This window comes from Haemaphysalis longicornis, unplaced genomic scaffold (genome assembly GCF_048455015.1).
Source record: "Haemaphysalis longicornis isolate Haplotype H1 unplaced genomic scaffold, Haemaphysalis longicornis Haplotype H1 scaffold_3, whole genome shotgun sequence".
Classification (NCBI taxonomy): Eukaryota; Metazoa; Arthropoda; class Arachnida; order Ixodida; family Ixodidae; genus Haemaphysalis; species Haemaphysalis longicornis.
Window position 1 is genome coordinate 63,864,330 of NW_027526335.1, and position 26,451 is coordinate 63,890,780.

Genomic DNA, 26,451 nt, shown 5'->3' on the forward strand with positions numbered 1-26,451 from the left:
GAAGCCCGCGAAGTCGTCGCAAATGGAGCAGCCGGGGGCAAAGACGAGACGCGTCCACCCTCGTCTCAGCGGATAAATGGTCGCCACATGAGCCTTTCATCGTCACACTTATGACTGGCCTGGCTGGAAGAGCGCGCAAATAGGTAAAGATAAAAAAAGGCGGGAAAACGGGGTGCGGGAGGGCGCAGACTAGAACAACAACAATGGGAATAGGATGTGGCGCTGCTACAGTTGACGCCACCTCTGGCATTTAGGGCTTGAAACACTGCAGTAGCGCAATTCTTTACACGCAAAAAAAAAAAAAAAAACTCCCCTGAAAGAAAGCGACGCCAACGGGGGGTGTTGAGAAATAAACGCTGAAACAGGAGCGACCCGGCGAGAGCGCTGGGCGATCGAGACGGCATCGCGCCGCTCTTCAGTGGCGCTGTCAAACAAAGCGCCTCCGAAGTTGTTCGTACGCCCCAAAAGCAAGCAGCCAGCGCGGCCCTGGGAACGACCTCCAGTCGTAAAAAACGAGGCCCTAGCCTGTTTCACGCCACAACCTCGAGCACCGCGTCCTCTCAGCTCTTCTTAGCACGGCTGTCTGAACCCTCCCCCATCTCCCTCTATCTCCAGTCCACCCACACTGTTCCCGTTTTCCTTCTTTTTCCTTCACTCTTTTTCCCCGTTCCGACGGTTTAATGAGGGGTGCATGATTTCTCCTCGACGTTCAAAAATCTGCGTCCCTCGCTTGCCTTCCCACGCCCGCGCCCAACGCCATTCTGATAAGAAGGCCACACGCCCTGATAACAAGGCCGAATCAGTGACACGCCCACTGTTTTACGTCTTGCTGAGAGAGCGGTGAGACGCATATTTATCTTCTTAGTCGAAACTGGCAGTTTCTTAAACCTAAGCTCGCACTATATCATCCGGATAGTCAGCAGAAAACTATGAACCCTTCTCAAGGCTTTTTCTTATCTAGCCTGTGTCGACGTTAAAAACAAAGACAGAAAAAAAAGTACGCCACAAAGTAACGCGGAAAAGGGCAAGAGGGAGAGTAAACGTGAGTGCATGCTTTTTCAGCGCGCAAAGCAAAAGAAGAGGCTGCACGAAATAGCAAAAAACATTGAAGGGTTAAACGAGCTGGGGCTCTGCTCGACGCATGAAGCTAACGATGGTCTTGTTGCGCTCGGTTCGGGAGCACTTGCTCTAGGGGCCATGACGGCATGCGGGAAGGCGCAAGAGATGAATAAAAAGAAGAACAAGTCACAGCTAGGCCCGAGGAAGCGAGAAAAATGAGGAAGAACGTTTTAGAATTCAGTATAGGTGCCGTTACCTTGCTTGCACTTTAACGTCGGAACTTCGCGCTGGTCTTTACGCGTTCCCCGTTTCCTCCATTCCGTAGAAGACTTCCCCTTCTACATAGCTTATGGGAACGGTGAGGGACATCGAAACAGTTCTACTCGCTCCCTGGAATAAATTTCTTAAATATACGGAATCTATCGAGAAAAATTTTCGGGTGTCATTTTCAAACCTTTTTCATTCTGTTCAGATTAACATGGCGCTAGACAGGAGGCCCAGAAGACATCATGACCTGTGGCTTTACGGATCATGCTGCCGTCAATATTAGCAATCGCCTACGTGGAAGCTTCCAGAGTTACTTCGACAAACCTCCCTTGACATTAGAGGTCATTTTGGGCTCATGCCAGACGTTAATAGCGTTTAGGGCTACAAGTTACTAAACGGTTTTCGGAGACATGCGTCCTATTTCCGGCTATGATGCGGGACCCAAATCCTTAGAGCTGGACCAGCGGAATCAAGAATCAATTTACGGCATTAAAAGTGGACCTGGACATTGTGTACGTCATGCATCTTTCCGTTCGCCTCTTGCCCTCTCCCCCCGCCGAGTAGCTGGTCAGAGAATTCTCCTCTGGCGTACCTCTTTTTTTTTGTCGTTCATTCAAAGGATTTATCCTGCTACTTTACAACATCAGGAGTAAATCTCTTGTGCGCAATCGTCCGGTGGTGCCGTGGAATTTTCCAGGTAGCTATACCTCGTTAAACCACTTGCGTGCGCGGTAATTCAGTAATGCTATAAACATCTCACTACATGTAGCCTTCCATGAACCAAACTCAATGCGCAACAAATTTGTGTCATTGAGTAAATAAAGCGGTAAGAGCTCTAAACTTTATCGAAACGGGGCTGCTGCTTAGTTCCCCGAAAGGAGCAAGATGAAGTGGGACGTTGAGCCATCTGCTGCGGCTCTAAATATCTAATGTTGAATTCCAATGGCAGATCCGGAGCACTCCCGGAGCAACTTTTCTGCTCTGTCTAGAGCAGACGCGTTCCAATGGCAGATCGGGAGCAACCAAATCCTGTTCCAATGGCAGATCCCGAGCGCTGTCGCAGCCGAGATCGCTCCGTGGAGCAAGAAAAGTTGCTCCGCCGAAATAGGCGGAGTCGGAAGTAACTCCCTCGGGCGCTTACGTTTGCCGCGTGACGTCTCCAACATCACCACCGTCTGCGCTTCCGGCCAACGTTACTCCTCCAGCCGCGCAGCGCGAGGGGAACGCGCCCGCGGGAACCAGACGATTTCGGGGAAGGCGCGAGCAAAGGATTCTGGGGATTTCTTTTCCCGTCACGGCTCGGCACTTTGCTCCGGCGGGAGCGGCTGTGTTCCAATGGCAGCTTCGGGGTATTTTCGCTTCGCGGAGTCGGCGCGCCCCGCGCTGGAGCACGGTGACCACTCCGGATCTACCATTGGAATTCAACAATAGAACGTAAAGTGACGCACACCGAACTGAACCATGGTATTTTATCCTCACTGGGGAGTGTGTGAAAACACGTTTATACCCTTTGGTTGTGCTTTGGCGCTGGTATGGATTATCTTAGGTTTTGTAGGAGAAGTTTGCCTCCAGTTGCTATGTCAATGGCCCGGAGGCAACTCTTCGGTCGCTCGGAGTCGCACTCGTTGCATCGCCGCAAAGTCGGTGGTCACCGAGAGTTGGGGTTGCGGGGTCCAGGAGGAAGAGTAGCAGCGCACGCCACAAGCGAATAGCGTACTCAGTAGTCGCTTTAGGTAGTGGGCACGACCAGGTTTGGAGAAAAGTGGGCCACGGTCCCGATCGTACGTTTGCGAGAGCCCGGTATCGAGGAGTTCTGTAGCGGGGCAAGTCCCACACTATATGTTGTAGGTCAGCCCTAGTATGGCAAGTGCTGTAGGTGCTGGGGACAATGAGACGGGCCCCACTACGATGAAAAAAGTGGAGAAAAAATGCCGTTACCAATGATACCCACCTGAATTCGTCGTACGCTTGAAGGTTCACACCACGAGAACTCAAAGGAAAGCATAGAGTGCGTTTGCAGTCGCCACAACCTACGCTTTCCGGCGGGCTTGATTCATCAGTCGTTCAGTTCTGGTGTGGGCTTCCTCTTGAGGTACGGGCAAGGACGCCATCGTCACGGCTGATGAAGAGTAACTGCACGTGCTAGTCGGCCAAACTTCTCATTTGCGTTGATGCCGCGGTGTGCTGGCACCAAGTGAAGTGGGAAGTCGTAACCTCATTCTCTGAGCTCGAAAACATTCTGGCGATTGACTTCGGTGGCGGGACTGGTAAATTGCACATTGGCACAGGCTCGATGGGCTGCTTGTGATTCCGTGTATAGATCGTGATGCACTGGGGAACTCACTAGGTCTTCCTTAACAGCTGTGCAGAGATAGACAGAGATCGCCGGCAGTTCAGCTTGTGTGCTGTAGACTGGAGTGTCACAAACGTGGCGACGGCGACCAGTAGTTTCGTGGAACCAGTCTGTAGCGCCCGCTATGTTTGAGTCGGCTGAAGTGGGAATGGCTATATTCGTGTAGATGGCTCGCTCATGCTGAAGTGCTGCTTGTGTGGAGAGGGTCGCATAGACTGCTCTTCGACCGCAATGATGACGTCCCATGTGAACGAGGGTGGCTTGCCGCCCGTGATGGTAATAGGCTCCCACGGAGGTGTGTGTGGCGGGAGTAATGATAGACCACTGGTGCTGTAGCCTAGTTGGCAAATGATGTCATGGCCGGCGTCTGTCGGGCGAAGCTGGGCTTCTTGAGTGGGCCTATGTGTCTTAGTTAATTCGGACAAGTCGTTGAGAAGGCTGCAGCTCTTGAGCATTTCGAGGATGTAGCAGAGAAGTCCTCTGACGATTCGTCGTGATTCGTTAAGCAAGCTTTCGAGTGCAAGTTTTTGTGTGCGATTGACAGGCTGCCATGGAAGTCCGTGAATGTTGCGAAATACCAGAAGTGCTTGCGCGATCTGCCGTATCTCTCTTCCATTGACTCTTTGAGTACGGTTGGAATACATTTAAGAACCTGAAAAATTTGTGTGCACGTCTTCATCGTCTTTGGAACCAGGTAGACGTGGTGCGATTCTCGTTCAGGTACCTACCTAGAAATATGATAAGATGGCTTCCTCGATATCTTTTGGTTTCCGATCCGCAGTCGGTAGGCCTCCTTCTCAGCCAGTTCTGCTGTTTTACATCTGCCACTGTGAATGACGACGAATTCGGTCTTGCCTGGTGCGGCAGTAAGGCCGGTATTATACTTTTTACCACGTATGATATCCATGGCCTGTTGGAGCATGCCCTCATGTGCACCGACGGTACCTTGACGTGTCCACACGGTCACGTCGTCAGCATAAATTGCGTACTCGAGTTCAGCTACTACTTCCAAGTTGGATGGAAGGCCGTGCGTGACCATGTTGGAGAAGATTGGCGCAATAACTGAGACTTGAGGCATCCCTACGTGGTTCTGGTAGATAGTGCTGGTTGTGTGGCCTCTGTGTCCTTGATAGGTGTGACCTTGTAAGAAGGCTGCGGTGAAGTTAAAGAGCCTCGCGCATATGCAAAGCTCTCGGGTCTTAAGGAGAACCGTGTCATGCGGAACCTAGTCAAAAGCCTTCCTTATGTGAGCACCGACCACTGCCCGAGCAGTGTTAGAGCACTTGTCCAGCTCGTCTTCTCGAAGGTGGAGTGACACGTCTTGCGTCGACACTCCAGATGGGAACCGTACTGTGTAGGTGCAAGCAGCTGCTGTCCCTCCAGATACCAAGTTAAACTCCCGTTTATCATGATCTCCATGAGCTTACACAAGCACGGTGTCAAGGAGATTGCACGAAGGTTGGGTAGCGAGTAAGGTGACCTGCCTGGCTTTGGGATGGGTTTTATGATCGAAAACTTCCAGATTGTGGGCAGCTCGCCACTGCCCCAGATGTGGTTGATTTACTTAAGTGCATGTTTGTGGCTATCCGGGGGGCTTTACAGATGGGCAATGAATACCTGCTCAGCACCTGGTATGCCCCGACTTTTCGCTCATTCGGGGGCTTGGTTTAGTGAAGTCATTGTGAAGGGAGCACTGTAAGCCTCCTCATGAGGAGACGTATTGTCCCGATCGTACGTAGTTGCAGAAGGCCGAGACGTCTAAGAAAGGAAAGTGGTAGCGGCGGCCTCTTCAGCGAGCTCGTATATGGTCACACCTTTGCAAAGAGCGATCCCTCCGGCACCGTTATTTGTTTTGCGCTGTGCCCATTCATAGTCTTGCACACATCCATCCCGCGCTCGGTGGTTAGTGCGTTAATAGAGAGTTTTAGAATAACGTACGCAACCGTACGCAAACAGTTAGCGAACGCTATTTCTTTGCGTCGTTCTTACTGTGCATGCGCCGTACGTTAAGCCGCTTCTGCGTTTAGCGGACGTAAGACGAGCGGGCGCTGTTTTAGCGAAATAGCGTCCGCACGTAAGGCCGCTTGCGTTTCCAACATGGCGGCAAGTAGCGCGACAAACATCTACGGTTCCGCTTTTCTGTCGGCAGTAATATGCTTATGATGGACAAAGTTCCTTGCTCCTATGTTTTTAAATACGTCGAGTGCTTAGCACATCACCCTCGCGCAGCTCTGTATCGTCGTGACATCGCTGACTGCCCAAACGAAGCTTTGTAGCCAGGCCAGCGACCGAAGCGGTGTGTGAGTGTGTGTGTTGTGGGCGCGTTCGCGATGAGATGCGACGTTGCGCTTCTGCGGTGGACAGTGCTTCCCATGCTCTGGATTTTCTTTCTCGAGCGACGTACGACTCAACCTCGCAGCGGGTATGTACAGTGTGCGTGGCTAAAACCTTTCTTGGCTTCCGCTCCAGAGTTAAGTGACTGGCTGTTGGACCTCGCAAACCGCGCGCGAAGTAAGTGCCGAATTTGCGACGGGCAGGAGGAGGCAACCGATCGCCGGTCAATCGCGGTTCGGACTTGCAACGCATGTCGTGACGTTGTGTTCGTTCGACACGCAAGTCTGGATTGTTTTGAAGTTGAATAAAATGTATGCGTGAAACCCGGGCATTCGCTTCGGGGCGTTCTGTGAGATTGCACGAAAGAAGCTCCGCGGGACTTCAACGCTTTCTTTATGGAAAGTACTCAGGTCAGAGAATATTCATGCCGTGCTGTGGCCGTGTTGCATTCAACACGAATGCAACACGGTGTTGCATTCCTCGTAGTTCTGCCTTCGTCGTCGTCGTCGTCGTAAATTCTAATGCATTTCTGGACGCGGCTATGGAAAGTGTGCACGTGCGCTCCAAACCCTCTGACCCCATAGTCTTGGTTGGCGACTTCAACTTTGACGTGCGCAAGAAGAGTGGCGAGTGGCTGCTCGAGTACATGCAGACCAGGCACTCTATGCATTGTCTCTCTGCCGGCTTCGACACGTGCCCCACTACCATTCACGGGAGTTGCATTGATCTGGTCTTTACGCGAAACTGTGACGCGCGTATGCTTCTCAAAGACCCTTTGACCGTGCACTTTAGCGATCACAAGGCAGTGATTGTGGCCGTCAGGTACAATGATAACACAAACAGGCGCTGATGAATAAATGATTACGTTCACACTCTCGTCATTAATTACGCCATTACTCGCAACACACTCATCGGTGCACCCAATGCATTCGCATTTCTGCACGATTCCCTTCGGGGAGGTGCGGGGGAATTTTTTTCTGTTGTAGTTTCACACACTTATGTTCTGGTTCATCGAGCTTGAAATGCGACAAGGAGAAAGGCAAGGGTTAATTGGTTTATAGGGGGTTTGAAGCCTAAAAAGTTAACTTCTGCTGACCTACAACTGCAGGTGGAGGTCAGCAGAATATGTTCACCACTTTTCTGCAGATGGCGTCTGTGTTTGTCCGGACACGACCTTGTATTCGTGAATTTAAAAATTAAAAATGCAGCACTCGGGCGTAATTGTGTTCCTTGACTTGTGAGCTGCACAACGCAAAGAAGAAAAAGGAAAAGCACTGCTCGCTCTGGAAGATCACCATCCACCTTTTCCCTTTTTTCTCTTGCGAAGTACATTTATCCTCTTGAGAGGTCAGAAAAGGCCCGAGGCGGCAAACACCGCAGTGAGGTAAAAATCAGGCATCCTACTTGTGAAGTCAAAAACAGTTGCAGCACAAACATGTCCTGTGCTGGCCCTTACGGCCAATAATGACTCACACCATGTTGATTACCCTTTTATCTTAGCAAACATCTCCAACACACTCTCTAAAAAAAAGTAAACATCCCCCTCATGACTGGCATGATCAAATGCCGAGCATTTCCACGGGGGGCGCGCCTGCAAGTCGTATGGATTACGTATTGGTTGTTGTTGTTGTAATTGTTGTCTTCCAGCGTAGACATTGTCGATGAAGTCGATGGTGAAACGTGCCGTTGAACCCCCTGCCGCGGCTATGACGCAACATGGAGCGGCTATGACGCAACACAATCCAACACAATCCACTTTAATCCAATCCAAACCAATCCAATCCAAGCCAAGCCAAGCCAAGCCAAGCCAAGCCAAGCCAAGCCAAGCCAATCCAATCGAATCCAATCCAATCCAATCCAATGCCCCTCGCGAGAGAGTGTTATTGGCGGTGAGCGCAACCACGGGCGGCGCTGCGGAGCGCGCCTCTGTGACGTCGGCTTAGGGATTCTAGCGTTTGTCGTCTGCTTCACTCGGGCTCGCTCTCTCTGCTGTTTCTTTGCGCGCGGTTGACTTTTTGTGCTTGTCCGTAGCAGATCTTGCGTATGCGCAACTTCTTTTGGTAACAAAAAACTTAAAATCGCATAAACTATCTCAAGGCGTGACTTTAAGTATAGTTTTTTGATACCGCTCCGGAAAAAACATTGCCGGCGTCGCCCATGCATTGCTGCGAAGCTGGTCCTGTGCGGAGCGCAAAGAGTCGGAGCTAGGCGTCAGTTTCTGTATTCAGCAATCTTTCGAACAAAGGTAACAGCCGGAGTCTGACAACCGACAACAACGAAAATGGAAGACCAAAACAAATTCCAGGCCTTCGGGGCTGTGTCGGCTTTGGCAGAAGGCATTACGATTCCAGCTAATCGTATGTAAGGTAAAATCAATCAATCAATCCTTTAATGGAAGGAACCAAAATACATCGTGTGCTACAGGGACAGAGACTAAAGGCTAAATCGCCTGACGAGGACTCTGTCCCTCTTCAGTTTTGGCAACCTTACAGATTTGGTTTGGCAACCAAAACAGATTTGGCAACCTTACCTAACGCTCAAAACTATTGTATCAAGTAACTTTACGTTGTCACGGCATTAAAGTGTGCCGACATGCAATATGGGGCACAAATAATGTAGGTTGATTTCCAAATAACCTGCTGTGTGTATAGGCGCGTGCTGGTTTTATACCAGGCTTCTAACCAGTATGGGGGCTTATTGAGCAAAACGAGTTACCTGTATGGCAAAAATACAGTAAGACTATGTTTGTTCAGATTTGGAGGGATATTTCGTTACATTTGCCACAGCCATATACCAATATTCAGATAGACGTTATAGTAAAACAGCACTCCAGAGGGGGAGGACGAGGAGGAGGAGAAAACTTTAACAGTAAAATCGAGCTGGTTAGTGGGCAGGCTCCTCAGTCCAAGACGAGAGAGTAAGAGTAATTTTCTTCAATTCATCGACCGTCATCCCGAGTAGGCCAGGATTTGTTCTGTGCGACTGAAGGGGTTGGAAAACAATAAAGAGCTGTTTGGACATATTCATCGGTTTCGAATTGTGTTATACTGAAAACCGGCATGTATACTATTTATTGCGTTCGTTAGCAAGTATATCAAGCCTTCAACACCGTAATAATGACATAATTGTTCGGGTTGAGATTGAGTTCGTTACGATAACGATGGTTCGATAGAAATTCGGTGGACAAAAGCCGCCTTCGAGTACTGAGGACAACGCTATCTGAGCCGTTTCGCGGTGGCGCATATAGCACAAACCTTCTCATTGCATTTGCATGTGAATAAACAACGCACGCTGTGGGTATGTACTTTTGTGCGCAGCCATAAGGAAAGCCCATTTCTGAAGAAGGTGCTGTATACCTTACAGCCCGAAGAAAATATCCACACGAACTTTGTGAGCCTCGGAAACATCCCCAAACCTCCTAGGACGTTTGGGATGGTGCAGAAAAATTAATGAGTTGGGCACAGAAAAAAACATTCATCTAACACAAGTCAACAACAACGAAAGAAATAGAAGACATCCGTTTTATTTCCTGCTGTGCGACCCGCTGCTTGGTGCGTATAGCATTAGACTGCCGAGTCTTCATAAGAGCATCTCAGAAACAGTTTAGGGAAGCCTACGCATTTTGAATACTTATCGAGGAGCTCTGAGCACTGAAACTCGCAAATACGCTAGATAGGACGAGGTACGCACGATCGTCTGAGCGATGCTCTATGAAAGTCGTTCTCTCTCTCCTCGTGTATTGTAAACTTGTGGGGGATAATGCATGAAATTATTCAGAGCTGTCAGAATCTGACTGAAAATACGTTTTTTAAAGCATCAAAGCGGGCGATTTCCAGTACAGGCACTGCTGCCTGTTACAAGCGGATGACCGCGGCGCGGGTGTAGCAGACGACAGCGGAGCGAGTCCCTAAGCCGACGTCAGAGCCAGGGGGCGCCACTCAAACATCTCACCGCCAATAGCGCTGAAATCGCGCCACCACACGAACGCGTGATGTTGACGTCACTATCACGCCACAGATGTTAGCGACCGGAGCGCGCGCGAACGACATATGTTGTTTAAGCGCGAACCGACCGCGGCGAGAGAGCGCGATGCGAGCGCCCCCACCTGTTCTTGCGCGCGAACCGACTGTTGCTCAGCGCGAACCCAACGCGGCGAGAGAGGGTGTTGCGCACGTCCCCACCTGTTGTGCGCCCGAACCGAACGCGGCGAGAGAGGGCGTTGCGAGCGGAGAGAAGGCGAGGAGGACGCGGGGGAGAGGGCGCACATGTGGCCGACGGTTGAATGAGTCAAGGATATAATGCGCGTTCGTAACCTTTCGTTTTGTGTCGGCTTTGTGGCGCAGTGGGTAGAGCACCGCGTACCTTGCGTTCCGCCCGCAGAGTCGTGGGATCGAAACCTGGCGCCGGTAAGTATTATTTTTTTATATAGTGTAGGGGGAGCGATGTGGACTACGACTACGGACGTCAACGCGGGTGACATCGTGAGTTACTGAAGTGCTCTGCATTTAAAAATGCATTTCTGTACTACAGTCAAACGCTTGTATAACGAAGCGTGCGGGACCGTGGTAATTGTTCGTTATACACGTCACTTCGTTATATGCGTCGCGCACTAAATTGACACTCTATAAAGCAGATAAGCATATATAAGAAGAAGTTTATTCAATCTTACAAGAAGATGAAGGTTACAAAGCATAATTATACAGACGAGGGTCCCATAGTCGAGACTGCACCAGGACCCTCGGTTAAATATTACATAGAAAAATAAAACACAGTGAAAGGCGCTAGAATTATATTATACAGTGGCTTATTATAGAGCTATCTGCGTTGCAGAGTAGTAATATAAATTATAAAAAAATATTGACAATATAGCAATACAAAATAAGTAGTATATTTAGGGCGGACTCGAAGGGGGAGAAAAAAGGACAAATAGAATAACAGGAAACGCAATATTATACATGTAAAACTATAGTAATATTCAAAAGAACACTAAGGAATTTTCACGAGATATAAAACACTAAACCGCGCATCTAGGTGAAATTTCTAAACACCCTATTCCACAAGAAACAAGAGCAGGCATCATTACATTCACTCAGTATTAGAAAACACGATGAAGCAAAAAGGAAAAGAAGGAATTAAAGTGAAATGTAACATAAATTAATAAATACCCAGTGCAGAACTACAAACATACATTTCTTTGTCCTTAAGGAACGTCGACAAGGTCGATGCGCTGATACCGTACTCCTCGGCTACGTCCTTTTTTCCCGGCCGCTCTACACGGCACTGATGATCTTCATCGTCTCATCGAGGCTGAATTGTCGTCGCTTTTTAGTCCCTGCCCCTTCACCTGCACTCATCGCGATTCCAAGACGTTGCAACACGAACACGGCGCAATCGAACAACCACGCTACAGACCAGGTCAGGAACAGACTCGCTTCTCTCCGCAGTCAGGCAGTGCGCGCATGCGCACACTTAGCTGACTCTTCTTACGCCGTTTTTATTCTGCCGCCTCCCCAGACTAGCCCTAAAACTCTCCTCCAAATCGTTGTTGTCCTTTGTCCCTTCCTTCTCGCCACCGCCCTGTTATTCTAAAAAAAAAAACTCAAATACACGTTTCATCCCAAATTTGCACACCGATCGCCCTTTTCCTTCTTTCTTCTCGCTAAAAAGTGAAAGTGCTCCGGGAACAGCAGAACAGCCAGTCAGGACTTGGGACCATGCCGACGTACCGTGCCTGTTTTGTGCCATTTCTCATGTTATTTATTAAGTGCAATGCACTTCTTAAGCGACCCTGAACCTGCGTCCACCGGCGATGTCCGCATAACATACCCACGTGGGGGATTGGCCAGGTAAGTGCGAATGCACTTCTTAAGCGACCCTGAACCTGCGTCCACCTGCGATGTCCGCATAGCATACCCACGTGGCGGATTGGCCAGGAATCTCCTCGTTTTCCTTGGCAACGGGGGGAGATGGGCGCGCGCTGCCTGGCCGCTGACATGGCACATACCCACGTGGGGGATTGGCCAGGAATCGGGCGTGAGAAGGGCTAATGCACCCGCTTAAAGGAGTACTGACACGAAATTTCAAAGCTGAGATCCGCTCTAGCAATCAAGTACAACGACAACACAAATAGGTGTCTGTGAATAAATGCATCTTTCTTTCTTTGTAGTTGTGTGTGTGTGTGTGTGTGATCTCTCTTTCGCGAACATTACCGAACCGCGCAAATTCAACTCGTGCATTCGCACTTTCACATTCTTCCCCTCGGGGAAATGCGGGGAATTTTTTACACTGTAGACCCCAGTGTTGCGGAATGGGCGTCCCCATTCCATTCCAATTCCATTCCGGGGAATTACAAGTTGCCTAAATTCCATTCCTTTCAATTCCTCGGAATGCCGGAACATCGCCCATTCCCACTCCGGGAATGGGCGATTCCATTCAATTCCATTCCTCTAATTCCTCATCGTTTTATCGGGTGATTATCAAGTTACCAATAAACCCACCATTAAGCTGTTGTTATTACACACGTTAAGAACTGCTGAAATACGAAAAACACGTAACCAAGGTTGAGGGATAGTGGCTTTGTGGCATATCTCGATCGTTCAGTGCAATCACCCTAAAAATTCCCACAGGGGCCGTTCTCCAGGTACTTATTATAGTATTTGCATGGTCAGCACGTCTTTAGAAGTTCTGATGCTTTAATATTGTTTAAGTGTGAACGTGTTAATGCTAACGTGACGACATGTTCTATTTTTGTGCTGACAAAAGTATGGTTGAAGAAGACATTATATTCCTTAGAGAGAGAGAGAGAGAGAGTGAATGTTTGTTGAAAAAGGAGAAGCGGTCGGCCTAAGAAATTGATCTTGGGCCTGCTACTTCCCTCTGGGGGGAGGGTACTGGGGACAGAAAGAGAAAGGAATGAATATGGAAGGTATGGGGAATGACAATGAAACCGACAAATGAACTATGTACAAGCAGTACACCAATAAACGACTCACGTACAACGGGGCGCTGAATCAGATGACTACAGTTCACATTTAAGCACATGACTATCATCCATGAAAAAAAAAAGAAAACTGCTGAGACATTATTTCGCAGTCTGTACAATTTTGTCCCAACCTATAGAGGCGAGAATCCAAAGAGGAGTCACCAAGAAATGTAAGCAGGGCTTTAACAGCTAGGATTTGCTTCCTCTTGTCAGCCCACGTGCCCAAAATCTTTTGTCCGGACAGAGGGAGAGTGTCCAAGCGTAGTAAAGCTGTCTCGAGGTTCATTCGCTCACTAGAGTACTTTGGACAAGCACTAAGCAAATGTTCGATAGTCGCAGGACAACCGCACAGAAGACAGTCTGGGCTGTCCTATCGTCCGATTGTGTGAAGATACTTCCGAGTCAATGCTACTCCAAGACGCAGCCTGTGCAGCAATGTCTCTTGACTTCGGCGAAGACGAGGAGCATGACTGACCCAGAACTTCGCTCTGGATCGAGATTGTGAAGGTGTTCATATCGATTCTGTGGCTCCGACGAATGCAAGGCTGCAGCTTGTTTACGTGCTCCGTAGAGTATCGCGTTAGCATCCTGCCTTGTGAGCAGTATATACAGGAGAGTTCCATTGTGGTGTGCCTGCTGTGCTTCTGCATCCGCCAACTCATTTCCAGCGATGCCACAGTGACTTGGTATCCACTAAAACACCATCGTGTGGCCCTTTTCATTCAACACTTTAAACGGGATAGCGACATCAGTGGTCAGCTGATCGTACGCGCCTCGCTTCATTGGGTACCTTAGTACCTGCAGCGCTGGTTTGCAGTCACAAAAGATAATCCACTGCTGTGGCCTTTCACAAGAAATGGTGCGGAGCGCTTCGCGTAAACCGACCAGTTCTGCTGCGGTAGACGACGTCCTGTAAGAAATCTTGAACCGTTTGGTCAGGTCCTTCGCAAGCATAACCACTGCCGCTGCCGACGAAGACGCCGTGACCGAGCCGTCAACAAAAACATGCGACTCCTCTCCGTACATTTCACTGATGTAAAATGGTGAAAGTTGTCTTAGGACCGAAGACGTCATGTGGGATTTTTTAGCGATTCCAGGAATCGACAACCGCACCTGTAGATCAGGTACAATCCATAGAGGCACTTCTGATATTATATTCCTTAAGCAGTTAACACGCGTATGGAGCGGTCGTGAGCATGGTTAGAACTATAATTTTGTTAACGAGGAACAGAACCTCCGGATCTGGTGGTATCAGTTGGAAGAATTACCGCTCCAGCACCTTGTCCTGCCTTTGTAGCAAATACGCATCACGGGCCGCACAGGTCGTCAGCACTCACGCATGCCAAGCGCGCCTTGAAAGCACGGATAGGTTCAGAACTTCCGGTGTTTGAGTGTGCGCAGGTATGCAATGTCGCCCTTCCCGAAAAGCTTAGTTACGTGCGTCAGGTATCATCCACTGCGTACGAGCGAAAGTTCAGGATGTGCTTAGAATATGCGCGACCTTTGTGTGGGTGTCTCGATGAGAACCAATGCGCAGGGAGAATTCGATTTTCTCTCGTTAGTGTATACTGGGATAGTGCATTGGTTCGTATACTAATCTGCGTCTTGTTTTTTTTTTCTTTTAGAAATTGGGAGATGGTTCCCACTTTAGCACCACGCAACCTTTGGCTCTAGCTAACTGAAGAAGGACTTAGAGAATGAGTTGCGGCCTTGGACTCAACAAAACTGAGTCCAAGGCCTGCGTAACTAATTGTATAACTGAGGCCTGTATGACTCATTTGAGGAGTTGCATGCAGTGGAGTAGCAATGAAGGTTCCCCCAAGTGTCCTCTGGTCTGGGCTATCAACCGAAAGAAAAGATGTAAAGAAAAATGATAACGTTAATAATAGAAGGACACGTTCGGCAGCCGGTCAGTCTAGTGTTTTGGAAATCCCTACGCCAGAAAAAAGTGCGTAGGTGTCCTCGTTGATATACTGCAGGGTTTAACGCGCCGACGCAACGCAGGCAATGAGGCGCGCCGTAGTGGAGGGGTCCGGAATAATTTTGACCACCTTAGGCCGAAATCTCGTACACACGGGCGTTTTTGCTTTTCGCCTCCATCAGGAAAGCGGCCGCCGCGGTCGGGAATCGAACCGCGACCTCGTTCTCAGCAGCGCAATTAGGTCTCCTCGTGAATATTATATGCTGCAATAAAGGTCTCAAGCTGCCCTGAAAGGTCGAAAAAAAGTTTATTTTAGCCACATGGGCGCTTCACCGTTCAGTTCTGAAAACACGACGTGTAAATGACGGCTGCTTCAACGATCAGTTCTAAAAACAAAACAAAAAGTAAACTAATACAGTTGCCTTCTGCCTATGTGTTGCGCTTCACAAACGAGCTGCTTAGAAGAGTTGTTTGAGAGCCGGTTTCGCTTCGGAGTCTGTCACTACAAGAGATGCCGTGGAAAACACGTGTTCCACGTCAGCTGACGTCACATTTACAACGGAAACTGCCCTTGCGAGTCGGGAAAAAAAGGGAAAGTGGCTTTTCGTTAGGTCGGAACCGTTTAGGAACAAAGCTTGCAGCTTGCAGCTTGCAGGCGCAGGCGTGACCGCAGTTCCTATTTTATGGGCTCTCCTGTTTCGGGTGGATTCTCGAACCAATATTTTAGGCCTTCGTAGACGCTGCTTCGGGCAAAGGCGTCCGAGTGTCTAGACAGGAGGGCCAGTATTGCAAAACGTCCTGGGGGAAGAGGGGGGAGCGCGAAGGGAGATGGGGCGTAAGCTGATATGCGGAATTTCGCAGTGAACACAAGCACCGCGCCAGCGCCCCGATGACGGCGAGGTGGGATGCGATCACCGACGGTTCCGGACGCAAAAAAACAAAAGTGAAGCGTGGGGAGACAGCTCGCAGCCGGGGCGAAGGCGCCGCCAAGGTAAAAAAATCACAAGGCGAAGTTGGTTGGAGAGATAGGGGGGGGGGGGGGATGCCATTGCGGTAGTTCCCCACGACGGATACCAACGGCTTAGAGCCGCGTTTATTAGGCGGAGAATCGCGACGAACTTCGTAGCAGCGCTGTATTTAAGGATAGAGAGAGAGAAAAAACTTTATTTCTGGTCAGATTAAGACCTATGCATCGTACTCTTCCGCAAGAAGAATCATGGCTCGCTGGTCGACGAGGGCCGCCGACGCCAACCACACTCGCCAGTTCGGAGGAGGGGGGTTAGGGTAATGAGGAGACTGCTGGGCAGCGGGGCAGGAGAAAAGGATGTGCTCAACATTTGCGTACGTAGCGGGGCAGTTGGGACAGTATGGGTCGGAGCGATAGCCGTAGTGGTAAAGACGTGCCGGAGTGGTGAGGGTGTTCAGCTGGATTGCCCGAAGGGTGTGCACTTGTGCAATGGATAGGGTAATGTGTGGTGGCGGAAGAGTCTGTAGCGAGTGCCGGAGGTGTTGGTAGTGCTCTTTGAGGGTTTTCTTGTAGAAATATGCCGCGTCCGCCATGGGAGGGAAAGGCCAAGGGATCACCGGCGCCCGGTTAGTAATCTCGCGGGCCAGCTGGTGAGCCAGCTGATTGCCAATAATCCCTGAGTGGCCCGGCACCCACACCACAGCGACCGAGGCAGGGGAGAGGAGCGTGAGAGTTTCAGAGAGGTCGTCATGCAGATCTTCGGCAATTCGGTTGTCGCGAAGAGCTCGAATAGCCGCCATGGAGTCGGAGCATATGCGGTAGCGGGGGGAAGGGGGTAGGGAAGTTAGTTCTCTAGTTGCGTGAACGATCGCCGCGAGTTCGAGAGCTAAGGGAGAAGTAGGATGGGAGTAAGGTCCTGCTGTGGAGGTTATTGGGGTGTCAGTGGGGCGGGACATAATTACGCAAGCAGTGGAGCCACAAGCTGGGTGATACGCCGCGTCAACATAGCATGTGACAGTGTCCGGAGGGAAGGGGTCGTGGTAAAACGCGCGAGCTTGCCGTCTGCCCTCGTGAAGGTGTGGGGTCATGTTGGAGGGAATGGGGGCACAGCGGAGGTTACTGGGAAGGGGCCGTTGGGGGGTGTGCAGAGGAAAGTCAATGGGCCTGATGCCCGCCCGCTGAAGCAGCCAATGGCCCTGCGCGGAGCCAGACAGACGGCCCAGCTGTCGATCCCTGTGGAGGCGCAGAAGATCAGGAAGAGGAAGGAAGAGACCTGTGGCGTATAATTTCTCTGTAGAGGCGTGTGTTGGGAGACGCAGGGCAGCTTTGTAAAGTGTGTTAAGGGCAGATTGAACACTTCGCATGTGTGCTTGTGTTAATGTGCAGTATGGGAGACAGTACAAGATTTTGTTCAGGGCGAAGGCTGTTACTAGCTGACTGGCTCTGCGTTCATCGATGCCCCCACGCCGCTTGACCACCCGTCGGACCAAGTGAGTCACTTGGTGGCATGTGGTGATCGTGGACTTTATTACATGAGAGAAGGAGTGGTCTTGGAGGGGAAATCCCAGAACCCGGCAGGATGAAGATCGGGGGACGGGAGTGCCATCGAGGGTAAGCGACAAGAGTGGGTTGACAGATCGTTGGTATTTACTGGTGGAGAGTAAAAGCAGCTCTGATTTCTCTGGAGCTGCTTGCAGGCCTGAGCAGGCAAAGAACTGAGAAATAAGGTCAAGGCCAGATTGCAACGTTTGTTCCACCTCCCCCGGAGACCCATGGGTGCACCAGAGGGTAATGTCATCGGCGTATAGAAGCGACTGTAGGTTGGGGATCTCGGACAAGGCTCTGGCAAGGGGGGCAAGGCCGAGGTTGAAGAGGGTAGGTGATAGTACGGCACCTTGAGGGGTACCGCGGGTAAGGGTGATGGGTGGGGATAGAGCGGTCCCAAGTCGGAATCGAGCTTGTCGGGAGCGAAGGAACGAACGAACATAAGAGTAGAGGCGGGAGCCGCAATGAGTGTCTTGGAGCGGGGAAAGGATGGCGTCGTGAAGGAGGGTGTCAAAGGCCTTGCGTACGTCCACAGTCACGAGAGCATGAACTTGAGACCCTGAGGGCTGAAAGAAAGTTTGCTGAAGAAGAAGAAACAGGTCTTGGGTAGACATATGGGGGCGAAAACCGATCTGATTGTTGGGTAGGAAGTTGGTACTGTCGAGAAGGTCTGTGAGACGCGCGAGAACCATGCGTTCCATCGTCTTCCCGACACAAGAGGTGAGAGAAATTGTGCGAAGGTTTGGGAGGGTGGGGGGCTTGCCAGGTTTGGGGATGAGGGAGATGGTGGAAGAAATCCAATCCTCAGGCAGCGTACCTGTGCTCCAGTATTCATTGATTTGGGAGAGAAGGAATTCTTTGTCCGAGTCAGGGAGGTTTTTTAGGATGGAATAGGAGATCTGGTCCGCGCCCGGAATGGTACCAGCTTTATTTTGAGCCAGAGCACGTTCCAGCTCGGGTAATGTGAAAGGGCGATCGAGATCACTGTTTGGAGGCCCTGTGTACTCAGGGTAGAGAGAAGGGAGTGGTGGCGGAATGTATAAATCGGTCACCTCTCGGATAAGAGAGTCAGCGTCGTGTAGCGAAAGGTGCTTTTGGAGAGTGGGGAGGGGAGCCGGCTGAGGACCAAGAAGGGAGCGGAGAAGAAACCAAGGTGATTTAGTGTGGAGCGAACAGTTGATGGAATCGCATATGCGATTCCAATTTGCTGAATCAAGGGTGGAGCAGTGAATTAGTATGTCGGTGTTCAGGGTGTCTAGGCTATGCCTTAGCTGTGTGTTGTGGGGTTGGTTACGTATAAGACTAAGAAGGCGTTTGCGGCGTCTCCACATACGCATAAGGTGTGGATCGGGGTTGTCCGACGGCGGGTCGGCCACGGTGGCGGTGGTGGTTTCAGACTGCGCCCTCTTCAGCGATCGTATCCACAGGCCATAGTTACTAGTTGTTGGTTCTTGGGCTCGCATGCGGCGAAAGCGGTCCCAGTTAGTATGGGTGACGACTCGTTTCTTAGGTTTGTGTGTGAGCATGAGTGTAATTTCAATGATGTGGTGGTCGGAGAGAAGGGTATCCGGAAGGACTTGCCAGCTTGCCGGTGGATTCGGTCCGTTGTGAAAGGTAAGGTCAGGTGTTGTGGGGCGTTGTGTCGCGTATCCGTCTCGTGTGGGCGTGTCTGGAGTATTAAGGAGTGTATATGAACCCTGCATGGTGTGTGCTTGGAGAAGGCGGCCCGAACGAAGGGTGTTCGAGTATCCCCAGATGGTGTTTGGGGCGTTAAAGTCTCCACCAAGGATTATGTCACGCCGTTTGGGAAAGGATTGAAGAAAACGAAAGAGAGGAGAGAGCAGGACTGTGGAATTGGGGGGATTGTAGACATTCACAAGAGTAAGGGGTGGCTGCTGGGGCTCTGGGTAATAGGAGAGGGCCGTAACGTATGGAAGTAATGAGGAGGGGACGTCTTCCTGTTCATATGCGATATCCCTACGAATGTAAATGGACGATAGCGGCGTAATAGGGTCGGCATGCAGAGCTCGATAGCCAGGGATAACTTTTGCATGCCTTGTCTCTTGTAAAAGAAGAAAGTGAGGGAGTGTGGCTTGCGTAAGGAGCCATTGATGCAGAGGCGTACGATTCGTAGAAAGGCTACGGCAGTTCCACTGTACCAATTTTAGTGCCACAGGGGAGCTTATTCGGAAATGTTGGGTGGGACGAGAAGGGTGGCGGGCCTAATTTTGGGGGCCACCCCAACAACCGAAGCGGAAACCGGGTGCGCGCGTTTAATTGATTGGCTTGTGTCTTCCATGGGTGTTGGGGCGTCATCAAATTTTTTGCTTATGGTGGCAGTTAGGTTGTTAAGCGACTCCGTGAGCGTTGTAATGAGCGTTTCGAGGCTAGAAGTGCGTGTGTCTTGCGCCTCGAGACGTGTTTGCTGGTTCTCGACTAGCGATGTAAGGGCAACTACGCGCGAGGTAAGCTCGGAAAGCCGCTGCTCGAGCTGGTCGACGCGACAAGGAGTGGGGGAACTTTGGGAGGCGAGTGCGGGTGTAATCGGCGGCCCTACCTGCAGTGCGACAGGCGGTGGCGGGGGCAGGTCTCGATTCACTGGCGCAGACTTCGCTTGTGCAGTCAGTGCGGGTTTAGGTGCAGGGGCTGATGGTGCAGGGGCTGATGGTGCAGGGGGTATATTTGATCGCTGACCCCCCCCCGTGGCAGACGGAGGCAGTGCCACGGATGAAGTGGGCGGCTTTGACGGTGCAGGGGGTGATGCCTTCGTTGGTAGTGAGGCGCTTTGATGTACTTTTTCGAGCTGTCTGTGCCGTAGGAGCTGCTTTTGGGCCGCGTTGGCACATTCCTCATCCCGGGTCTTGCGGATGGTGCAGACTTCAGCGAAGGGGGCGTGGTGGCCTTCACAATGAAGACACCAAGGTGTGCAGGAATGTGGCTCGTCGGGACGGGTGGTGACGGTGGAGCAGATGGGGCACCGCTGCTGGTTGCCGGGACATGCCAGCGTGCGGTGTCCGTATTGCAGGCAGACTGTGCAGTGGTGGGCACGAGGCTTGTGGGGACGGCACCGAAATTCGATGCGTTGGTAGTAGACGAAAAATGGAACATGCGTGCCCGAGAATGTAAGTATGGCAGAGCTTGTATTACCCATGCGGCGGGCGGACAGGATGTCGGATTGGTAGCATTGCACGTCCCGGATAAGGTCGTCAGGCGTGGCATCGGGGGAAACTCCGTGGATTACTCCGCGGCACGAGTTGGTGGGGGCCATGAGGTAAGGAGCTACTTGATGTGTGCGTCCGGCCAGGGTGATGCATTGTACTCGGAGGAGGCGGTTCACAACTTCGATGTGCTCTGTTTTGAAAACAGCAAGGCGGTCGCGATGGCGTAAGTGGAGTGAAATATCGGCGCATGTATGCGCCGGTAGCTTCGCCGCTCGGATGGCGGCGGGGAGAATTTCGAGCCGCTCCTTTGGCGCGTCGGATTGCATGGCTGGCAGGTGAAATCCGACTGCATGTAGGTCGAGGCTTGGGCGGGCGGTGAGTTTAGGCTTGCGGGCTTTCCCGGGGGTTATCCACTCCCCACCTTGGTCATCCACCTCGATGGGGGCATCCTGTTCGTACGTAGTGGTGGTAGCAGGATCCAGTGCGCAGACTTGAAGCGGGGGCTGTCCGGGAGGCAGCATAGTACTGCCAGACGAGATCGTCTGCGGGGCCGGCGGCGCAGACGGTCCCGGAGAGCTGCTCGCTGCTGCCGGGGTGAAAGCTGATCCCTCCGAAACGGAGGAGCGCGTAAAAAGCACGTCCGCTCAGCTCAGAGGCTCCGAGCAGACTCTCTTTAAGGATATAATTGTAGTATAATCGCTGTTTATAAATATACCGGGCTTGTAATCAGCCAATCGATTTTAACAGAACTGAGTTATTGTTAAATTCAAGGCTCCGGCTTACTAATGTTTGGACTTGGGCTGGTGGGACCTTTTGCGTATTTTTGCATATTTTGACAAAAAACAGTGCGTGGTAGGAAAAGGGCACTTTATTTTGGGAAAAATACATGTAATTCCATTCCCATTCCATTCCGGACAAAAGCCGCTTAATTCCATTCCCATTCCATTCCTCCAAGTATTATCGCCATTCCATTCCAATTCCATTCCGGGGGTGCGAAAGTGTGGAATGATTCCGGATTCATTCCAATTCCGGACTTGTAACTCCGCAACACTGGTAGACCCTGCTGCGACGGCGAAACTTGGTCCAGACTGCTTTTCCGCCGGCAGGAAAACAGTGAAGGGAGCGGAAGAAAAGGAAGGCCACCCAACCTGGAAGTTAAGAGGCGACATAGAAATTGTTTGTCGATGTCTTCCGCGCTCCTATTTTGTCTATTCGGCGCCTGTCGACACAAGAAAGGCCGAAGGTACTACAGCTGGTTCAGCAGTAACCGCAGTCGGGCCACGCCGCCATTCTGTGCAGGCGTTTGCGCCCCCCAGTGATTGTGTTCTTCACCCCGAGGGCCAAAGGCGCAATTAGGCGAACCGTCCCCTCTCTGGCTGCGTAAAAGGAATCATATGGGCTTCCCGGGGAGGAGTTTTGTGGGAGGAAACACTAGCCCTCGCTTACGCGCGCTGCCTGGAAAATATTTCGGAAGGAGAGGGAAAGGGGGGGGGGGGTCGAACTCCCTCCTCCCGCTGGCTACATCCCTGAGCAGCAGTGCAGCGGCATTATCACCCTTTTTTACTTTTGTAGTTCTTTAAAAGATAGCCCTGGGTGACCTTGGTCTGGCCATTTGCATTAGCCAGTGCCATCAGCGGCAGCAGCGGGCCGCGGCGACGCAGCCCCGAGCAGCCCGGTTGCTCGGATTCGGTTCGCTGCTGCGCGCTACAACGTGTGCGGCTAGCCGTATTCGTTAACAAACAACAATTCAGCGATTGGGAACGCATGATTTTCTTCGTTAAACAGGCAAATTCGCTGTAGTGGTATTCGCTGTAGTGGCGTTCACAATACATAGGAAACACCGGAATCTGGCCAGGCCATATGGCATGGTTCGTTGTACAGGCCATTTCGTAGTAGAAGCGTTCGTTGTAGCGGCGTTTGACTGTAATTATTTTTGCTCGAGCCAGATTGTCGATTTGTTAGAGCCAATTTTTACCTCTACTGTTACAACGAATGTCGAATAGAACGAACTAATTAGCTGTCCCGATACTACTTCGTTATAACAAGGTTCGACTATAGTTGCTCTCCGAGAGGAGTGCTGTCCGTAGGGATTCCGCCGTTTTCAACGGGTCGACTGCGTACATGACCACACAACACATGCCTTTTCCAGGGGCTTGGTACGTGGCAACCGGGATGGCTTCGCTCGTCGTTGCTAGGATGGACAGGAGTCGAAAGATGCCTTGGGCGTGTTGGGCATCGTAAGTCTCGATCGCCACTGTATTTGATGGTCTGTTCACACGAATGGCTGCGGAATGCTGAAGCTCTGACGGCGGGGAAGCTGCCATCACCGCTGTGTGTAGCAGCCGTTGTGACACGTTCGCCACGCGCCCTTAGTCGAAGGGTGATCAGTAGACGGGAAGCTTGGGCCGGAAATTTCTTAAGATGGCACTCCAGGCTCCGTCGTCTTTGCGAACAATGGGCGCCGCTTCGGCGCTGTATAGTCCACAGGCCAAACCGTTCGTCGTTCTCATGTTGTGATGGGTCTCTTGCCGACCATTCGGCCCGGTAATCCGATATTATAGTGCGGTCAATGGGGCTCCAAGAGTGACGCGGTGATCTAGAAGCGAATGAGGAGCCCTTGTCGGCGGAGATTTCCTTGAGCGCGCTGATGGAAAGGCCACGCAGGGGAGCCTGGGCAAGGTCAGCCAGTTGGGTCACTGACGCCGAAGAAGGAGAGGGGTGGATGCCGCCGTCCTCGCGCTCGGTAAGGTAGAGGAATGCGTCGAAGCTCCGTTGGCGCTGTCGATCAAGTGCATGTGGTGGGTAGGCTTGGCACACTCACACTCGTTTGGCTTAGGCACCCTCACACTTGTTGCAGTTGAACTGCCGGTCCCCTTGCTCCAGCATGGTCGGCTTTTAGGTAAGAAGCACTTTAGGATTTCGCAATGTCCACCCGTTGGCGTCCGTCCGCAAATCAGTATAAACGGAATATGTGTATGTCAAACCACCTAAAAGGTTGTAAAATGCGGAAAAAAGCAAAAACCATAACTACCAACGCTAATTCTCGGAAAAAAGGTTAGAGACAAAGAGAGAGAGAGAGACACACAGCACCGCGTAAATCTAAACATCTGTGACCAAAAGGTTCACAACAGGTTTGAGAGAGAGAAAGAGAGAGAGAGAGAGATTCACAAAATGTTAGAGAGAGAAACGCACAGCACCGTGTAAATCGAAACATCTGTGAACAAAAGGTTCACAAAAGGTTAAGAACAAAATAAATAGTTCACAAAAGGTTAGAGAGAGAGCGAGAGAGAGAGGTTGAGCAGTTTCGCGTGGCTCCTGGAGAGCCGTGCTGCGCATACGCGAGGAGCATTGGATTGGATTGAACTGGACTGAAATGAATTGGACTGAATTTGGATTGCATTGGATTGGATTTAAGTGGATTGACTTGGATTAAATTGAATTGTATCGGATTGGATTGGATTGGAATTGTATATACTGTACCCACGCGTTGTCACTCGTTTACACGCGCGAGTGGGCAATGGCACGGGTGATTTGCAATAAGAACGATCCCCAGTGCTTCGCCCGCTCGTCATGATTTATTTTGTGGAGATGAGTGAATTTTTTTTGGTCCGGCCAGGTGAAACACTTCACATGCACTCGACTTTGACATCCGGCAGATCCAATAAACTTTCGCTTGGCGTAGAAAATTTTAGAGAACAGAGAACCCGCATCGCTCGCTGCCATCTGGCAGCACTCCCTCATTATCTCAAGGCGTCCCGTGATGTCAAAGTGCATTTTGTATTGAATGACCAGTGACCGTTACTATTAAACGCCCAGTAGTCCAGTGGTCCCTGGGCGGTTTCCACCAGCCTGGCCTTCTAAACCATCTGCGGCTGGTCGTGGGAATCTGAACTGTCTAGCATGCTAGCAAACATCTCAGGTGTTCCGGTCGGGATGCGAATAAGGAGAAAGCTAAGGCAGCACTTTCCAATCACGTGGTCGAGTGTGGAACGTTGGGGGCAGACGTTTCAGGTGACGGGGTAGGAGGTGGGGTGGATAACGCGGAGGAATGTGCCGAGGGTGTACGTGTTTGGAATGCGGTGATAATCGCAGTTGCTTCCTTGGTCAGTTTGTCCTGGGGCGATAGTAGAGTTAAACCAAGATTTATGACCAACTATCAATGCTACGCATTACATAGCCATTCTGAAATACTGAATTTGAACGCCAGTTATTTTCCTACTGCTTATTTTTTCGATAACCAATATGGGAATGCCCTTGGCTTTTCAGGCATATCCAAGTAGCTCTGAAAAAGTTCGAAGCAGACTGCGCCGAGCACATTCTGAAATACGACCTGTATAAAGGAACAGCGGCCTCCCAGAGTCCGCTGGCGGCAATCAGGCTGGCTGCGCTCAACGAGACCTTCGTCAACGACACGTGCTCACGAGAGGCGACCGTGAGCATTCCGCGCCTCGCGTTCGACACCGGCGCCGGCTACCTAAAAAAACAGGTGGCCCGGAACCAACGCGGAGCCCTACGTAGCCACAGATGCCACCGTCAGGACGGTCTAATGAATAGCCACGTATTCGAGAATTTGATGCAAATTAACCGTTAAAAATAAAATTTGTTTGTGCTCTCACGTAATTTGAGAGGTAGCAACGGCGCTCTTCGGCGAGACCCGGAGGCCGCCAGCGCTAGATTCGGCATGCTCCATTTCGCGCCCGTGACCGCTAGCCTCGTCATCTAGAACGCACTGCATCCGCTCCTCGATATTTTACCTCATGCCACAGGTGTGGGTAGGGTGATAACCATTTATATGAATTCCAGTTTTGGGCGCTTATGAAATTTAGTGTTAACCTATCACACGAGCGCGCTGTAATCTATTGTAGGAGATGTAAAAGATTACAATACTAATTAACTCTGTTTATTAAGTGAATGCAACCTGGCTACCGTTGGTGCATTGGGATTTGACTAACTTCAATATATCCTGAGGTATTCGTATGAAAAATACAGTTCAGCTCCTTTGCTCGGTAAAGAGAGCTATGTATGCCATTCACGGCGTAGTGTAAACGGCGGCCAGCCGGTTTAGCCGGGCCAGCTGGGCGTCCGAGAGACACGTGTGCACACAGCGAAGTAAAGACGTCAAACTTGCTTGTTTCTCAGGCACGCATGCTCGTCTCGGCGGAGCGCCACCTCTTGTCGGGCCGACTTCGTGCGACATGTCTTATCCTTTCGGAGGCGTTGTGTTTGGACGAAGGTCGAAGGTTGCCGGCCAAACTAAAAGCAGGGGCTTAAGCGTTGCGGGTAATTCTGGAATCGTCCTCTGCACGAGTCCGCATGGAAAGTGCCCGGGAATCTTATGTCTTGCGTACGTGGTATGTTGCGTTGCCTTGTAAGCTTGGGCCAGATTTCTTCACGGCGGCATTTGCACGGAGAGCTTCCATTCTGGTTGCATTTACCAGAGGGTGTTCTTGGGCTACTTTGAGTTCAGTAGTGAACCAGGAAACGTTACGAGATGACAACTGGCGTTTAAGGCGCTGGGCCATCGACGGCCATCTAAAGGTATATGGTATATCTATCTCATCGGCATATCTAAGCCTTCGAAGCACACTCGCAGAGCCAGTTATTGCCACGGATTATTCGAACCTTTATCGTGCCTGAAGACACTGGAGAGCCCATTGGATTGCGATCAAATGACCAAACTTGGAGGCCAACGAACGCAAATGTATCCGCAGTTAGTCATCTGCTGGACGAAGGATGCGGCTACTTCTTCCTTGTTTGGTTCACACAGCCGTCGGTGGAAATTTTGACCGCTGTCGCAAGGTTTCCCGACATCGCCTTGATTGACTCCAGAGGGAAACTGCCAACATTAATTATCACTGCAGT

General features: G+C 50.9%; 1 protein-coding gene and 1 long non-coding RNA gene across 2 annotated transcripts in view; both read right to left on the minus strand.

Annotated features, from left to right (window-relative positions):
- Positions 1 to 26,451, minus strand: part of LOC144175246 (uncharacterized) — a gene marked incomplete in the record, with an annotated part of 119,278 nt that overhangs the window by 82,752 nt on the left and 10,075 nt on the right.
- LOC144175247 (uncharacterized) lies at positions 16,102 to 18,144 on the minus strand. Its single transcript, XM_077704345.1, has one exon. It carries the CDS (start codon positions 18,127 to 18,129, stop codon positions 16,102 to 16,104), a length of 2,028 nt encoding a protein of 675 aa, XP_077560471.1. The 5' UTR covers positions 18,130 to 18,144.